This window comes from Condylostylus longicornis, unplaced genomic scaffold (genome assembly GCF_029603195.1).
Source record: "Condylostylus longicornis isolate FDR11 unplaced genomic scaffold, ASM2960319v2 ptg000216l, whole genome shotgun sequence".
NCBI lineage: Eukaryota > Metazoa > Arthropoda > Insecta > Diptera > Dolichopodidae > Condylostylus > Condylostylus longicornis.
The window spans coordinates 257076-272145 of NW_026578183.1; the positions used below are offsets into that span (position 1 = coordinate 257076).

A 15070-nucleotide genomic window follows, 5' to 3' on the forward strand; every position below is an offset into this window, starting at 1 on the left:
TTTAATATTAACGATTTTTTATATTTTTTTAATAGAAATGTAATAGTTTATATTAGACAAACCTAAAAAAATGATAGAAATGTTAGAAAAGAAGCTGCTGAAATAAAATATTAATAACAACTGTTATTTTACAAAATTAATATTTGTATGGAATTTGTATGTTCGGTAGAAATATGAAAGATGACTTTTGAACTTTTATGTAGACTTTGTTTTTGCACCTTGATAGCATCAATTTAATTTTTTAAGGCGCTTATAGTCCTTCAAGAACCTTTGGCCAAAAATGATAGAACAAAAGTTTCTTGCCTCACCATAAGCTATGACATGACGTTCGCTACAAAAATAAGATTTTTTATATTATAATTGTACTTTTTCAATTTAATTTTTTAAGGTGCTTATAGTCCTTCAAGAACCTTTGGCCAAAAATGATAGAACAAAAGTTTCTTGCCTCACCATAAGCTATGACATGACGTTCGCTACAAAAATAAGATTTTTATATTTAAATATTTTAATTGTACTTTTTTAACGCTCTATATTATAATTTTTAAGTGTTCATCCATGAGACAAAATAATTTTCTATAACAAATAAGAATCAAAAAAATAATCACACAATTTAATAGACGTATGCTGTATATAACACATTGACGTGTATTTTTACAGTTTAATAAAAAGAATGCCTTACTTCTAATTTAAATGGTTTCGAGTTAGTATTCAGGACACTGTACATATTATTGTAATACTAAGTTTATATATTAAATATAATTTATTGTAATAAAGCCTTAAAGGTATTGAAAGAGAAATTTATCATTGCATTGATATTGTAAAGAATACATCAGATTAAATAAAGCTGTTGTCGTGTTTCATTTTCAGAAGATTCAATTTAAAAAAATAAAAATTCCTATATCAGATATTTTGTTCGAATAAAATAAAATATTTATCAATATTATAAACTGTTGAAAACTAAAACTCACTTGACTGGTAGAATAAACACTACTTAGACAGCCGTTTGAAATAAAGTTTTAAGCCGATTCAGCAGCCTGACATTAATTATTTACAGTTTTTATAATAGAATAAATATTCCCTGACTTTTCTGTGTTTTTAAAATGAACAAATTGACGTTGATTTGGACAGAGGTTCCCGTCAAAACTTGAATTTTCAACACTTTGAAAAGCTCAAATAAAATTTTACAGATCTCACAAGAATCTGAAAGTTTTTTCGCAGAAAGTATTTATTGAAATATAGAAATATGTGACAAAGCTGAAGATATTTTCGTAAATCAAAATGTTATATTTTATTTTAATCATTCAAAAAGAGGAAAATTTATCACATTTCAAAAAGAGGAAAAATATATAAAGTCGACTATAATATATTTAATTTCAGTAATAAACTGAAATTAATTATTTATTATACAGGATGTTTCGCATAAGGTGGCTAATAATTTCATGAATGAATCTTTGATCAGGGGGTGCTGATAAAGAACAGTCAATTGCCTGTAAAACAAGCTCTCAATAATAACTCTATGTTGTATAGTTCTGAAATTTATGTTGTATAGTTCCAGTACGTTTTCGTTCAACACCCTGCAGCTCGGAAACTAATATATCTGCATCGCCCTCACCTATAGAATTTTTTACTAGAAATTGATCAAAGAATATCCCTGAAATTATTTACAACCTTATGCGAAACTTTCTACATACAAAAATATTGAACTTACCAATTGGGCTAACTAGTCCTAAATTGATGCAATTTTCTCCTTGTATAACAACCGATGCATAATAAAAAACAATTGACGGCAAGATATCCAAAAAATTCATTTTGTTGATAAATAATTAATAATTTATTTAGCTTAAATATTTATGTATATATAAATATGCATATGTGTGTGTATTTTATTTAATATGTGTATAAATAAATTATTCAGTTATTTAAATAAGTGAACCTTAAACAAAAAACTTCTACTTTGGTTTCTGTTATCACCTAATTAAAATTGCTTTAAGTCTCAACTCAATACTTTGTTATAATTTTAATCAGTTTATAATTTGAACTTATTAAAATTAATGTTTTCGCTTCGCTTTTTCAATTTAAACTAATTTAACTATTACAAATAAAATAGATAAATTAAAAAATATTTATATAATTTCGATTTATCACTATTTAATTTAAAATTTGCTGTAGTATAAAAGAAATAAAAGTGAAAATATTTAATATCAAGGTAGTTAAGTTAAATTCGAAAACTTTCAATGTCTTCATTAAAATTTTAAAGAAAAAGAACATTTTTTTCTTGGTAAATTTTTAATTTCCATTTGCAAAATTTCTCTTCAGAGTAACTATTTTTACAAAATTTTAATTTTTAATTTTCACACATTTTTTATAATTTTTATAGTTTTTATTGTAACAAACTGTTTCCTTTTCATTTTACTTTTTTCAATATCTATTGCATTATTTCTTTGGTATAAAGTTTTCAAGATAAATAAACGTTTACCTGATTTTATATCATTTTCTATTTTAATTAAAAATACAAAGAATTCTCTTTTTCACTTAAATTAAAATAATAAAGTACATTCCAAATGTTTATTTGTTAATCATTTTTAAAATATCTTCGATATATTAATAAAATGAGCCATTAAAGTAGGACAATTGGAATTTTAATTTTTTTGTTTTGCTTTAGTATTCAGTTAACACTGTGAAAATTAATACAAAAATATACTTACACATATCTTTGCTAATTTTTGTTAACCATTCTATAAAAACTATAATTTAATTAAGTTTTCAAAATTTTAAATATAAATACAGATTTTATTACTAAGAATAAATGCTTAATTACTCCACCAAATAGAAACTGCCCTAATCGTCATAATTTCTCAATAAAAAAGTGAAAGGTACAAATTGTATGCATACTTCTATGAAGCTTCATTTTCTTTTTTTTTTTCAAATTAGAGAAATTTTAAAAAACAACAAAAAATCTGTGACTCAAATAGCTTTTCGAAAAAAAACAATATTGTCTTGAAAAACCATACTCGCTGTTTTCAAAACTACATAAATCTTACATAAATCTGCACAATAAACGCGCACTAAAATGGTTAAAAGTTTTACTTAGAACTAAAATAAAGTTATTGGTGAGATTCGCCCACCCATACGATTTTTTTCATAAAACTCCAAGAAATAATACAGGTTTTTACCAGAACTAGAATTTGCAGTTAATAACGTGCATAGTTAAAGTACTCGTAAAAACTAAATAAAAAACGAAAATACTATATTTTTACAAATTTGGTGTTTAAGAAGGATGATTTGATAAAAACTTTAATTGCATTTACATATTCTATCAAAATTTATAATTGTTATTATTGTTTTGCTTCTTTTAAAAGCGTCGTAATAATATACATACATACTTATGCATATCCAGCGAAGAAGTAAATTGTTATAGTAAAAATTTCTCAGAAAAAACACGACAATTCAATCAAAAATGATAAATTTTTTACTAAATATCTGTAGTGGCCGTATCTGTGAATTTTATCTGTAGTGACCGTCGACTAAGCCAATTCGATTTTTTGTTTAACTCCGGGTCCAGTTTTCGGGCTTAAACTTAAAAATGTATAAAATTACAAAGAATAAGACAACATTTTCAAGATTCGTTTTGTTCTATGGAACCAGTACATTTAGAAATATAAGAAGCGAAATCTATATTTTTGCGACCTGTGAACGTGAAACTTAAAATATTTAAAAAAAAACTAATATGATATAAATGGAATTTTGTCTTGAAATATAGCACACAATTTAAATTCCAATCAAAACAAATTTAAAAATACTTTTCAGATTTTTTGAAGTCTAATGCTTTGACCTTTTCATAAATATTCATTTTTAATACTTACTTGTAAAATGTACTTATACTCATTTTTATTATTACTTGTAATTATATTTATATCATATTTATATTACTTGTATAAGTAATATAATATATTATATTTATATAATTACTTGTAAATATATTTATATCACTTATATAATTCCAGCTTAATTCTTTTTTACCTTAACTATTATTAAGTTGCAACTACAGTTTCTTTATACATATAAGAAAATTACGTTTAAACAAAATATATTTAAAACGACTTTAGTACCACTTCTAAATGAAAAAAGTTTTGAAAACAGGAAAAATTAAATTATTCCAAAAACTTTTTAATAACATTGTAAAATAATCTAACTTGCAAAACGCAGTGAAGAGGTGAAATTTTCAATGTATTGTATTCCAAAACGTGCTCTTCATATTGTACACAATTCTAAAATGTATCGAATACGCAGTCGAAACTTCATACAAAAGTAAAGCGTGTAATAAAAAATTTGAGACTGCTTTTATTTCAGATTGGTTTTTAATTTTGATGATGATTTTGAAGTTGGAGACTATTCAAATTATTACATTTTTTTCTGAGAAAAATATATTCTGGTAAGAATAATTTTGAGATTAGTAAAATATTTTATAAAACAGAAAAGAAATGCAAGGAAATCAAAACGCAAGAACAACAAATTATTAAAATTGAACTACTAAGTCTTTTAGGAAATCTTTTAGTATTTTTTCATAATAATTAATTACTACATGGATACTTATTTGAAAAATTTTAAATAAAAGAATAATATTTTTGTAAAGCTGTATTAAAACTTTTTATACTGCGTTTTGGAAGTCACCGATATTAATAGAAACAAAAAGTGTAAAAATACTTATTTAAATTAAGTGCTACTTATTTAGTTAGATTTCTTTCCAACAAATGTTTTTTGATATAGAGGTGAAAGCAATAAAAATGTAATATATTGGGGTAATGTAAATGCAAAAGCTATACAAAAAATATAAAAAAATAACAGCAATTTTAAAATGTATATTTTAATTCTTTACAATTCTCTACAATTAAATTTTATGTTGTAATTTTATGTTTTTTATGTTCATTGCGATCCTTATAAATGATTTCTGTAGTATAATTATTAAATACCTATATATATATATAAACTTGTACAAATATTCAGTGACAAATAGTACAAATAAATTCAGACATGTAATTTGTACAAATTTATTTGTAGTTACAAAATTGTAATTAGTATCAAATTAATAACGTTGGGTCAAACCAATGGAAATATTGTTGCACTTTTCCCTTCAACAAGTAAAAATACTGCTTTGAAATACAGTCTATTAAAACTATCTTCAATCACATACGAAAATAAAGTGTCTTTCAAAAGTCACGCCTAGATGTTGTTTAAAAGTAAAACATCCAAAAATTGAGAATTTAGAATTTTTCATTATTTTTATTAAATATATAGCTCATTACAATTATATGTGAAAAATTACACCATTTAAATGTCCACCACGCGCACATCTACAAGCTGTCATTCGAAAATCAAAATTTTCAAGGACTCGCTCACACATCATCACATGGAGTGCAGCAATCTCATTCCGTATGTTGTGTTTCAGATCTGTAATTGTTGATGGCTTGTTCACATAGACTTTACTTTTCAAAAAACCCCACAAACAGTAGTCTAAAGGAGTTAGATCGCATGATCTAGGTGGCCAGTTTATGTCATCATTACTTGAAATTAATCTATTGGGAAACTTAGATCGCAATAATGCAATGTTTTCCTGTGTTGTGTGACTTGTGGCTGCATCCTGTTGAAAATATAGATGGTCTATGTCGATTCCTTCAAGCTTAGGCCACAAAAAATCTTCAATCATTTATCTATAGCGTTGGCCATTCACAGTAACAGCTCTTTCATTTTCATCTTCGATGTTGAAGCTTGTTCAGAAACACTTTGTGCTACCGCAGCAATATTTCATTAGAACGACCGGTTTTTAATCTGCCAGTTCTTTTTCTATCATCGAACAGAATCTGTTTCCTGAAATTTTTTCACCAACCTTTGAATTGTCGACTGATTCGGACGATTATATACACCAAAAATATCACGAATTTTGCAATATGTTATTTTTAAAAATCGACCATTTTCATAATAAGTTTCAATAATTTTAAGCCGTTATTCTTTCGTGTAGGTGTGCATGGTTAAAATTGTACTTGTGTCTGCTTAATAAACGCCAAAGATGACATGGAAAAAAGCGTTTAAAAAATATTCGTTACTGACATCTAGGCGTGACTTTTGGAAGACCATTTATTTCTAAGGTTGCATACATTTAGGATAAACAATTTACGCAGTCTTTGAAATAAAGCAAAAATTTACATAAAAAGGGGTAAACATAATGCTCCATTTTAAGGGTTAATTGCATGAGTTAAAATAAAGTTGGGTAAACCAATGGTTTGTATTGCAGCACTTTTCCCTTCAGCAAGTGAAAATTCTGCTTTTAAATACAGTCTATGTATACCTATCACAGATTCTAAAAATTATTTTCATTCATATACAAAACTCTTTCTAGGAATGCATATATTTAGGATGATGCATACATGCAGTCTTTGAAATAAAGCAAAAATTAATATAAAGAGGGGTTACCATAATGCTCGATTTTAAGATTTAATTATGTGAGTTAAGAAAAATAATTATATTTTTTAATGTCATGGAATTTACTGTTAGCTTTTTGTGTTTATAGAATTTTGAAAAACCTTGCGGTTTCGGAAATATAAGGTGTCAAAAATTCAAATTTTACAAATTTCAAAAGGCAATAACTTGAGAGGGGAAAGAGATGGAAAAAAATTTTCTTCCAACGAAATGAACTATTTGTTAATGTCTAAAAGCCCATAAAATTTCAAGCTTTTACAGGTTGGGGTCTAGAAAATAAACGACATCAAAAATTTGGAAAAAACGGACTTTAGATAACGGTAAATTTGAGCGGCCATTTTGTTTTTCTAAAGTTAACCTTTAGTATACCCCGCTAGGGGAAGCAAGCCTCTGCCTTTCTGCGTTTGCAAAATTTGAAAAATCCTTATGGTTTCATTGCACTAAATAGTTAAAGAATGGCATTTTTAGGGTTTCAGGGGGGTATAACTTCTAAAGGGGGCGAGATAGATAAAAATTTTGTTCTACGAAAATAAGTTTCTAGTAAAAATCTATGTACGTACAAGTAAAAATCTATGTACGTACAAAATTTCAGCTTTCTATCTTCAAGGGTGTAGAAGTTTTGTAAACAGACACACGGACAGACGGACGGACGGACGGACGGATGGATGGACGGACAGACGGACGGACAGAGTGAAACTAATAAGCACTTTTTTTTCAAAAATTTTTTGGAAAAGTGCTAAAAATAATTATATTTTTTAGTGTCATGGAATTTATCGTTAGCTTTTTGCATTTATAGAAATTTAAAAAAGCTTACGGTTTCGGAAATATAAGGCGTCAAAAATTCAAATTTTACAAATTTCAATAGGCGATAACTTGAGAGGGGTGGAGATGGAAAACAACTTTCTTCTAACGAAATAAAGTATTTATTAGTGTCTAACAGCTGGCAAAATTTTAGGTTCCTATAACCTGGGGTCTAGAAAAAAAACGACATTTAAAATTTGGAAAAAACGGATTTCAAATAATGGTAAATATTAACGGCCATTTTGCTTTTTTAAAGAGTAACTATATAGTATTCCGCGATAGGCGAAGCAAGCCACTGCGACGGACAGAATGAAACTAATAAGCACTTTTTTTTTTAAATTTTTAGGAAAAGTGCTAAAAACCACGTTTGTCATTCAATTGTCGTCGTATGCTACAGCGACAAATATTCAATTATCCGAAATTCTGCGACGGTCGATTTCGCATCTCTCTGCAATATAACCTACCCTATTTAAAACAGAGAATTGATTAATATTTTAACACTTTGATATTGTGCAACTAGATATTGTGATCGAGAAATCCTGTCTCGAGAATTTTCTAGAATTTGTATTATTTTGGATTTCTCATTCTTGAGAATTATTATATTCTAGATTCTGATTTCTGAAGAAACAAATAATTTTTAAATTTTTTAAAATTCACAAAAACTAAATATACAACAAATACAATCTGGTTGCTGAAACTAGAATTGTTTGAAAAACTTTATTTTTAGTACATTTTGGTTCTCTGGGGAATTATGTATATAATAAATTGTGTTGGACATTAGAATTAAATTTTAAGAAGAAGTTGGAAAATACTATCCGTCAAACACTTAAACCTACTCAAATCACAATTGATGATGACATTAGTACTTTATTGAAGGAAATAAATATTTATGAAGCTACTGGAAATCTTACAATTAATTTACTTTAAAATTACAATAATGCAAATATACAAATATACAAATAATTTAATTATTTCTCAAAATATAATTAAATTTTTTAATAATTTATCTTAATTAAACTATTAAAAACTAATTAGAAATATTTGAAATTATAAGCAATATTAATTTTTTTTATGTTATGTAACATTCAAAAATTACAATGCATTATTTTTGTTATTTCTTTAACATAAGGATGTGTTTGTTTTAAGTTATGTTTTTTAATGTAACAAAAAAAATTCTAATGGAAACTTCTGTATTTTCTCGAGAATTTTCGAGAAAATGTTAACAGATTTCTCATATCTCAGGAATTTAAAAATTGCCATAATGAAAATTCTCATTTCTCGAGATTATAAAAAGTACGAGAAATCACAATCTCTATGTGTACCTATCACTGTCGCAGTGTCGCAGTAACGTGAACAGCCCTTAAGTAAATAAAGATTAATTAAGAACATTGCTTGAATTTTTATTTTTATTAAGTAGTAAGTGGTAAGTGGGGATTGCAGAATGGGAATTAAGTATGAAACAATCGTATAAGGCTTATAAAAATTGTGAGCATTTTAGTACAATCTTTGAAATTTATTTAATCGTCTCATTTTTCGAAAAGAAATATGTTTCTTATAATGCAATATTGCATAATTTGTACACTTTGTGTATTCGGTTCATATTATATCATAAGTAATAAGATATACAGGGTGATTCAGTAAAAAGTACAGTATTATATATCATTATTTAGGGCATCAAAAATGGATAAAATTGTTGTTGGGAAGTAGTTGTCAAAACTTAACTGTTTCCGAGATACAGGGATTTTAACGAAATTTTTTCTTGCCCAAGCTTTTTTGTAACTTTGCTTTTTTTATAACTTCCCTTCCGAAAAAGATAAAGGCTTCAAATTAACAGTTTCTGAAAGCTAGCCCTTCCCTTAAAGGACTTGAAAGCAATATATTACTTGATTTTGTATTTTAGGTACTTTTGAAATACCATGCATTCGAACTTTAAAAAAACACCAATTTCGTTTGTTAATTTTTTTTATGACTACAATTTTGCATGAAAGTTTCAGAAACTTTAAGTTTTTTATTACAGAATTTCGGCACCCTCCATAAGCTCAAGTTCTCTAAAGATAAAAAATCTTTTACGATACAGGAGATATAGCATAGAACAATTTCTATGTTAAGATTTTAAGGGCCCTAATAAAATGTAAAATATCAAAAATTTGTCACTATTTTCAAATTTTATTGATTTTAAGTGCTGTAATGATCAACTAATATTAATTTTTATCACCCTGTATATGCATTCTTTCCTATGTATGTATAAGTTATTATGTGAACCAAAAGAATTTAGCTAAGAGTCGGAACAAAGTTGAAGTCATAACGATTAAGAAAAATAAAACAGACAAAAAATACTGCACATAAAACAACCTCAAAACATGTAAAAAAAGATTAGCACTGAAATCAGGACAAATTCTAACTATACTAGGTTATTTTGTCCTTGTTGTCTTTTTTTGTTTTTTTGTTACATTCTTTTATGTTAAGGATAATAAACAAAATAGCTATATAATCGTAACATGGAAACTATTCTGTATAACTAGCAAGAAAATTATTCTAATATTAATATAAAATTACTTATATTTTTTTGTAACCCATATTAAATTCCCAAAATTTTTGCAGCAAAAATTTTTGAATCTCCTTTCTTATTATGAACTTTTATAATAAATCAAATAAGATACATATAAAAAGCAACACAATTATTTTCCTATAACACAAAACATGAAAAAGTTCTTCCAAATTTTATTTTTAAAATATCAAAAGTTTCATTATGTTAAAAAAAATTAATATCGGAATTGCATGCAAATAATATTAGAATTACATAAACTTATATCTCTTAGGACTTTGAATTAGAATATCACTTTAACGTAAATTTTAAAATTTCTAAATTATATTAATTTTTTTTGTATTTATTTTTTATCTTTGCACTGAAAAAATTTTTGTTCGCGACATTTTACATAAACACCTAACGTTTGAGTTTTCAAACCGTACTAAAATAATATTCAACGACCTAAAATAAAAGAACTCAAACAAGTTAATCGTAAAAAATTTTTCGTTTTTATTCATAATAAAAAGCAAAGTATATCTATTTTGTAAGTAATTCGACTCGTTCCAAATTGTTAATTTCCGTTTGCTTCCACTATTCTCAAAAAATTCCATTTTCATTAAAAAATAGGTGATAATAAGAGTTATGTACTCGTAGGCAAAGAAGAAAAAAAATATTGTAAACAAATGAGTGTATAAAAAATAGCGAACTGAAGTAAGTAATATTTAAGTCAAGTAAACAAAAAATTTTGCTTACTTGACTTGAATTTTAAAAATGATTTGAAAATTAATAGCCAGTAGTCGTTTGCTGACTTTTAAACTGACATAGTAATGAGTTTGGAGCTGGTTCCAAATCAAGTAACTCAAGTTGCAATACACACGAGGTGTGTAAACCGAGCAATGTATAAAGAAAAAAATACGTATGCATACTAATTCATATTTTATGAAATATATTAACGATACATGCGTATGTATATTTTAGGAAATATTTATTTTAAATTTTCAATTTAACTCTATTAGCTAAGGGAATTTTTTGTACACAAATATTAGTGAGTGATTGCATTTGTGTGATGTAATCGCAGAGTCGAATTACTTATAAAGTAGATATACTTTGATAAGAAGGTAGCAGGCAATGTATATCTATTTCATAAGTAGTTTAAGTCGTTCCAAGGCGTTAATTTCCGTTTGTTTGACACATCCACTATTCTCAAAATATTATTATATTAGATATATTATCATTGTTGAGTGCATCACAATTTGGCAAATTTTTTGTTTGAAGTTACTTCTCAAAACTCAATCGTTTCCGAGATACAGGGATTTTAACGAATTTTCGCGAAATTTTTACTTGCCCAAATTTTATTTTTTTACCAAAATAACGGTTCTTAAACGCCTCAACTGCTTTTTAACGTAGCTATTGAGGTCAAAAATTAATAATATTTAATAATTACAGCACTTAAATTAAATAAAAATTAAAATTAATGACAATTTTTTGATTTTTTACATTTTGCTAGGGCTTTTAAAATCTTGAAATAGAAATGGTATATTTGTTGTACTTATAATTTATGCATTGATTTATGATTAATGAAAGTACTATAATTTGGTATATTTCAATATTTTGACTTATTATCCATTTCGGTTATTCAAAAGATACCTATAGAATTGTTTCAAAAAATTTCAATTAGTTTTTAGCGCTTTTCCAAAAAAAATTTGAAAAAAAGTGCTTATTAGTTTTACTCTGTCCGTCCGTTCGTCCGTCTGTCCGTGTGTCTGTTTACAAACCTTCTACATCCTTGCAGATAGAAAGCTGAAATTTTATACGTACATAGATCTTTATTAGAAACTTATTTCCGTAGAGCAAAATTTTCACCTATCTCCCCCCTCTGAAAGTTATACCCCATTAAAACCCTAAAAACGGTAGTTTTTAACTATTTATTGCAGTGAAACAATAAGTATTTTTCAAATTTTGCAAAAGCAAAAAAACATTGGCTGGCTTCTTCTAACGCGGCATATTATTTCTGAACTTTAAAAAATGAAATGGCCGTTTAAATTTACCGTTTTTCTTCTATACTGTACGTTACAGGAGTCTGAAATTTTAGCATCTCTTAAATATTGTTAAATAGTTTATTTTGTTACAAGAAAATTTTTTCCCATCTCCAACCCTTCTCAAGTTATCGCCTCTCGAAATTTGTAAAATTTAAATATTTGGCACCTTATGTTTCCAAATCTGCAGGCTCAAATTTCTATAAACGCGAAAACTCTATCACTAAAAAAATATAACTATTTTTCTCAACTCACACAATTAACCCTTACAATCGAGCATTATGTGAACACTTCTTTAAATTTATTTTTGCTTTACTTCAAAGACTGCATAAATCGTTCATCCCATATATGTATATATGCAATCCTAGAAATAGTTTCGTATATGAATGAAAATAATTCTAATAGTGTGGTAGGTATACATAAGTTGTATTTTTAAGCAGTGTTCTCATTTGTTGAAGGGAAAAGTGCTACAATACAAACCATTGGTTTGACCCAACTTTATTAAGTTGTTAAACATGAATATGTATGAACTTAGTAAATCATTTTAAAACTAGTTCAAGCATGTTATATTTAGTGCTTGCAACGTTAATTTGTGCTCTTGTTTAAAAGGGTCTTGTCTGTATTTTTATGGCCTATCCTAATACTAAACGCAAACGCACGAAAATTTACAAAACTACCTCTCAATTTTAAATCGAAATTTTTGAGTCATTTGCTAAGATTATATTATTTTCAAAAATAAAAAAAATATTCAAATCCGGTCATAGCAATATGTGATTGTTTTTTTTCCAAAATATTTAAAAATTTTTCTTAAATAGAAATAGAAGCACACTTTTAAGTGTGTGAAATTTGTATTGGTAAAATAATATTTGATTGTATTTTAGATATTATTTTCTAATTCTCTCTTGATAATTTTTCTTTACTATGTATTTATATCATTTAATATTCTTATATTATTCTTTCATTAATTATATTTTCTATTTGCACTACAATTACTTCCCATATCTTGAGTTAACTTACCCTATGAGAAAAAAAGCTCTTCACTTGAAAATAATGAAATGCTTTCAGTACCATAAAAAATGTTGAAAGCAAAAGTTTTGCTTGTAGTTTTCCGCTTTTTGAATATATTTTAAGAATTTTAAATAATTGTGAATGGAAATATTTCTATATTTAATTTATTTTTAAATATATTTTTGGAATTTTACCTGCTTTGCAATAAGTATGAATTTATTTTGTTATTTCTTTTAAAAAAATAGCCATTTCGATGTAAAAAAAATAACCGTATAAAAAAAGGTCGTGCTTTCAAGTTTCTCTCTTAGAATTGAGACTATAATCAATAAAGACATTAGACAAGGTATGCCTAAATTTGCAATGTACAACCTTATAAAAGCAATTATAGAAATAATGAAACAAATGAGGTGTAATTTCATAGCTTTCCAGAAAATCCTGAATTACGGAAAAAATGAATAAATGCATGTTGCAATAAAGATTTGAAGTTGGCAGATTGGGAAGATTATTCTTTAAAAAGCAATCTGATAAACGTATCTTTGAAATTTAAATAGTGTGAGTTTTTTAAAATTGTTAACATATTTCAAGAAGTAATTACATATATCTAAAAAACTTAAAAATGTTAGAGCAAATTTTAAATGTGCGCTACAAATGCAAGTATTTAATTTGCAAAAACAATGCGAATATTTAAAAAGAGCCAATACGAAGTTGGTAGAAGAAAAAAAATAAAAAAATAAAAAAAAGAAGATATTTTATCTGAATATCTAATTCTTTAAGAAGATGGACATTAAAAATAAATACGAGACCCGGAATTTTTCAAAGTGTTCTTGCTTTGATGAAAAAAGCCGAATCAAGTACAAAACAAAAATTTGTGTTTTATGCTTTGATGAAAAAAAATTAAATAAAATTATATCAAACCAATGGCTTTTAAATACAGTCTATGTATACCTACCACAGTATTAAAATTATTTTCACTCGTAAACGAAACAATTTCTAGGATTGCATAGAAATATTATATTTATTAGGATGAACTACTTATTCAGTCTTTGAAATAAAGGAAAAATTAATTTAAAGAGGCCTTAACATAATGCTCGATTTTAATGGTTAATTGCGTGACTTAAGAAAAATAATTATATTTTTTAAAGTCATGGAATTTACCATTAGCTTTTTACGTTTATAGATATTTGAAAAAGCTTGCGGTTTCGGAAATATAAGGCAAATATCAAAAATTCAAATTTTACAAATGGAAGATGGGAAAAAATTTTCTTCTGACGAAATAAACTATTTATTAGTGTCTATAAGGTAACGGTAAATTTGAGCGGCCATTTTGTTTTTTTAAAGTTTAATTGAAGTATGCCGCGATAGGAGAAGCAAGCCTTTCTGCGTTTGCAAAATTTGAAAAATGCTTATAGGATCACTGTTAACAAATAATTTAAAAAATGGCATTTTTAGGGTATTGGGGGGGTATAACTTCTAGAGGCGAGGGAGATAGGTAAAAATTTTCTTCCACAGAAAACAAGTTTCTAGTAAAGATCTAAGTACGTATTAAATTTCTTGCCATCTTCAAAGGTGTAGAAATTTTATAAACATGTCCACAGACGGACGGACGGACAGAGTAAAACTAATAAGCACTTTTTTTCAAAATTTCTTTGGAAAAGGGCCATAAAGGATTTTGCATACAACAAAGTGATTGACATTGTGTTCCAATAATAATGTGTTATAATTGGAAACAACCATTATGTGTTATAATTATATGATGATAACTATATGATGTAAGCTATAGGGTAATCGGTATTGTATCAGATATGGGTCCTGATAATCGAAACCTTTAGGCAATGCTCTCTTTGTAACATCTATACTATTAAATTATACTGTCAAATTATACTAAATTATACTGTTTTAGAGTCATAAAAATTTATATGAATTTTATTTATTGTTATTCATATTGTTTAGAGTTGTTCCGTAAAATTGTCAAATAAAACTGATAATAAAAGAAATTTTATAATAAAATATGTTCATTTTCGAGAATAGTAAACTATAGTTATTTGCAATTCTTAAAATAAATTTATTCAAAGAGAATAAAAATAATAAGTTTTGTTTAAATTTGGATGTTTTTAACAGTTATCTAAATGAAAAAATATTTTGAAATATATCTTCGTTTTTACTTTAAAAAAAAAATTTAACTTAGCCTTATCCGAAAATCTGGTTACAATTATCCCAGACACAT

General features: G+C 26.3%; 1 protein-coding gene across 1 annotated transcript in view; it reads right to left on the reverse strand.

The window, feature by feature from the left end:
- Positions 1-10225, reverse strand: part of LOC129616470 (uncharacterized) — a 68584-nt gene extending 58359 nt beyond the window's left edge. Inside the window, exons 1-2 of the mRNA XM_055532109.1 lie at positions 10076-10225; positions 1709-2089 (exon numbers count right to left, since the gene is read on the reverse strand). Coding sequence (XP_055388084.1) covers positions 1709-1808 — 100 coding nt within the window. The 5' untranslated portion in view covers positions 1809-2089; positions 10076-10225. The remainder of the gene's footprint in view (positions 1-1708; positions 2090-10075) is intronic.
- Positions 10226-15070: the final 4845 nt, after the last annotated feature.